This window comes from Microplitis demolitor, chromosome 7 (assembly GCF_026212275.2).
Source record: "Microplitis demolitor isolate Queensland-Clemson2020A chromosome 7, iyMicDemo2.1a, whole genome shotgun sequence".
NCBI classification, from domain to species: domain Eukaryota; kingdom Metazoa; phylum Arthropoda; class Insecta; order Hymenoptera; family Braconidae; genus Microplitis; species Microplitis demolitor.
In genome coordinates this window covers 13,787,862-13,792,146 of record NC_068551.1, presented here as the reverse complement: position 1 = coordinate 13,792,146, position 4,285 = coordinate 13,787,862, and the positions used below count along the sequence as shown (strand labels likewise).

At 29.8% G+C, this 4,285-nt stretch overlaps 1 protein-coding gene across 1 annotated transcript; it reads right to left on the bottom strand.

Moving 5' to 3' along the window:
* Positions 1-3,539: 3,539 nt before the first annotated feature.
* Positions 3,540-4,058, bottom strand: LOC103574413 (uncharacterized). Its single transcript, XM_008553857.1, has one exon. It carries the CDS (start codon positions 4,056-4,058, stop codon positions 3,540-3,542), a length of 519 nt encoding a protein of 172 aa, XP_008552079.1.
* Between the last annotated feature and the right edge of the window lie 227 nt (positions 4,059-4,285).

Below are 4,285 nucleotides of genomic sequence, written 5' to 3'. Positions count from 1 at the left end.
TTTGTTTTAAAAGTATTTCTTTTGTTATTTATTATGTTTCAATCGTACCTGTACGTCCTATAATTATAACTGGTCTTGCCATCGTAATAGTGATTATAATTATGATCTCATACTAATTAAATTATCTATACTTTGTTTTCATGATGGTTAGTTTGGTACATTACTTATATAATTTTTTGTCAAATCGACTATCTGAAGTTCTCTATTGAAAATAGTCGTTGTATTTTTTTACCCTGACTCTTAGAAAAAAGAGGCTAATTTCATATCATGACTATGCACTAACATCTATCACAAGATATGTACATATGAAACTTTTTATATACATTAATTGAAAAATCTACCTTCCATTTCGGCTGCTGAATGGCCTTCTTTCATATTCCATCTGCTAAAATTATTATTAAATTGACAGATTTTTTTTTCTTGTAAGTTCGGGTTTCTAAATAAATATCCTAAATCATAAAATTAGTTGCTTCGTTATTTAAAATCACGACTTTTGAATTTGGAAATTTTCAAATTCGCATATTTAGTAGATTTAATAAAAATCTAACTATTGTATATGTCCTCATAAAACAACTTTACAAAAATTTTAACATTTTCTATCTAATTCGGTCGAATAGGTTCCAAAAATGCTATTGGTGACAAAAATTTATGTATGTATATATACATATATTTGGGTGGCCCAAAAAAACCGACTAATTTTTTTTTTTTTGATCTCACATAAAAATTTGTTGGCTTGTGGTGTTTTAAGAAGTCTCTTCAAAGATCAGCTCGACAAAAAATTTTCAAGAGGTCGCTCACAAATTTTGAAAGTATCACAAATAATTGAAATTCGGATTTTTTATTTCTAAATTTTTTCTTTCTCGTGGCAGCAATAGTTTATGTTCGTAAAATCATGACTATGCTGGAAATTTTAGTCCACAACTCGAATATTTAAACAGCACTCAAAAATTTTAGATATTAACTGATAATATGTAAGTAACACTTTGAATTAGTTCTTGTATTTTTTTATAACTCAATTATTATCATTTCACTAAAATATAACGTTTGCATAACCAAAAATATACAGGACAGTCTTAAACAATAAAATTTGTTAAGCTTTGAATAAACGAAAAAACCTATCAATTGAATTAAAAAATAAAAAAGTATGTAAATAACTCATTATTTCTATTTCTCGGGTTATATTTTTATTCATTGTGATGCAAATTGATGGTGTAAAAATCGAGAAGCTTTATTATTAATATTCAAGGGTCGCTCGAAAACGTTCAAAAGACAGCACTCGGAAACATTCAAAATTCGTGAGCGAGATTAAAATATTTAAATTTTGGGCTTAAATTTCCAGCGTAGTCATGATTTCATAAATATAAATAATTGCTGCCACGAGAAAGAAAAAAATTCGAAATGAAAAATTCAAATTTCGATCATTTTTGATATTTTTAAAATTCGTAAGTGACCCCTTGAAAATATTTTATTCAGCGGATTTTTGGAGAGGATTCTTAAAACATTGTAAACCAAGAAATTTTCATGCAAGATCGAAAAAAAAATAGTCAGTTTATTTGGGCCACCCTAATAAATATATATATATTTATATATATATATATACATATATATATATATATATATATATATATATATATATATATATATATATATATATATATGGGGCATTCCACGCTAAATCGGACACCATTTAGCTTTTAAATCTCAGATTTTTTTGAAACTTTTTTATCTTGTAGCATAGGTTAAAAAAGACCATGATCTTTTTCCAATTTTTTCCTCCAACCATTTTCTAAATATCAAATTTTGAAAAATGTAGAGATTTCTTTTCAAACGCCTGTACCTTCGCGAAAGGTGGTTTAAATAAAATTTTCAAAGAGACAAAAAATGTTCGTTATTAGACATCGTTTCAGTAAAGAATATCAAAAAAATTTTTTGAAACATGCTTCTATTGAAATTTAAACTTTTAAGTATAAATTGTTGATTTACAAAAAAACACGTACTGATCGATTTTCCTCATAATTTTTCACAGCAAACTACCACCTATTCTATAACTTTCCCAGCTATGCTCATCATGGGACAATGATGGGATCTATTTTCTCTTGATTTTTTAAATTTCATATTCCAGTTTATTTTTAGAAAAATGTCTAAAATAAATATCATGCTCAGGATTTGCTATTAATAATTATCTAATACACAACTATCATCAAAATTTTCTAATTTTATTTCCTCAAAAAAATTATTATTAATTAATTAATTATTATTATTATTATTATTAATTTGAATTATTCAAAATTACTTAAAATTATTATTTATTCATTAACGAACAACCTGCAGTCACTACGTGACTGCCCAAATATCACTACTACATTTATGAAATACACAGAAAAAACGAATTTCTTGGCACAAAAAAATGTTTACTTGCATCAAGAAATTTTATGCACCATGAATTGAACGCGAAAATTCTCTTGAAGCGGAAAAAGATTTTTTTGGATAAGAAATAATTTTTTGCGCCAAGTAATTTTATTGAGTTTTGAATTATTTTTTGTTTTCAATTCACAATGCTAAAAATTTCTTGGGGTACGTGAAAATTTTTTTTAGGCAAGTAGAAATTTTTTGCGTCAATGAATCTTTTTTTTCTGTATACGCTCTTTTGACTTTGAGAAGCTCGCTAAAATCGAAAGAGCGTATAAAAATATGTCATTTTGGAATTAGTAATATGATATAAATAACATAACTATATTCAGTTACATTTAGTCATAATTATTCACAGAATAATTAAAATATTAATTTATTTGAAGAAAATAAGTACAGTTGTCATTTTTCTCGCGTTATTTTAATATAATTCGAATGATACAGATACATTAATTTATCTGAACACTTGGCAACAAAAAAAAAAATTTTAAATATAAAAATGCGCAAATTCAAGTCAAGACCTTTCTAACGATACCAAATTTAATAACATCAACCAATTCAATCGTACAGATATAGCGGGAAGAAAAATTTGAAAAAAATCATGAAGGTCTCTTTAAACCTATGCTACAATATAAAAAAGTTTCAAAAAAATCCGAAGCGCAAAAGCTAAATGGTGTCCGATTTGGCGTAGAACGTTGGTTAAATAAATGTTTTATTTAACCAACGTATTTAATCTAGTGAAATTTGAGAATACAAAAGAAAAATGCTTGAATGCGTGTATGCAGTTCAGTGGTAAAAATTATAGTGTCTCTACGAATGAGGTAAAGACGGAATATAGAAAAATCGATGTTCGGCGTACATTGCCGAAATTAACCGATCGTAATTACTGAAGCAACGCTATACACGATAATTAAAGTAATGGAATATTTACAAATGATATAAATAAATTAATAAGTAAATGAATGAATGTAATACAGTGGTGAATTGTTACTTTCTAAAAAAAAGTTTTATATAAAAAAAAAGAAATTAAATCCCGTAAATTTTTTAAATGTTAAACCGTACCCGGCGCTTTTGGGTCTCGGTTGCTGTGCTATTTGGCTGGAAGTTTGTTGTTATCGTCGCCGTGTCGACTAAACCAGCTTCAATCTATCCACTGAAGTGGCAATTTGTTGTCCACGAAAATTGACGATGAAGTATTTATCGTGTCGCGTTACAACACGATATGGACCTTCGTACGGCGCTGAGAAAGATGGTCCAACCCGGTCATTTTGCACCAGTACGTAACTGCAAGTACTAAGGCTTCTGGAACAGAAAACGGAATGCTTGCCGTGACGCGACATTTCGGCCGGTGCCAATGAATTAAAATGACGTTTTAAGGTATTGACAATGTCATGAGATGATTTTTTATTTGTGGGAATAAGTAACTCACCAGGTAATCGGATAGGCTCACCGTATACTAATTCAGCCGGTTTCGTCTGTATGTCGTCTTTCCAAGCAGCACGTAAGCCGAGCAAAACGGTTGGCAATGCGTCGTACCATGATTTTTGGTGACACAAAAGTGCTGATTCAAGCTGACGATGTAGACGTTCGACAAGACCATTGGCTTGTGGATGATAAGGTGTGGTATGCAGGTGTTTTATTCCATACATCTTCATTAGCGATTGGAATAACGACGATTCAAATTGCGGCCCTTGGTCCGAGGTAATGCGTTTAGGAACTCCGTGGCGAGAAATCCAGTGCAGCGATAGCGCATGTGCTATTGTGTCTGCAGTTCCATTAGATTACGGGACAGCCTCAGAAAACCTCGTGAATCGGTCGATGATCGTTAAACACTGGTTAAAGCCTCTTGACGTTTTTAAAGACACTAGGTCGATAC

Excerpts from the sequence above, each read along its gene's own strand:
- LOC103574413 (XM_008553857.1), bottom strand. The coding sequence starts at position 4,058 with ATGTATGGAATAAAACACCTGCATACCACACCTTATCATCCACAAGCC.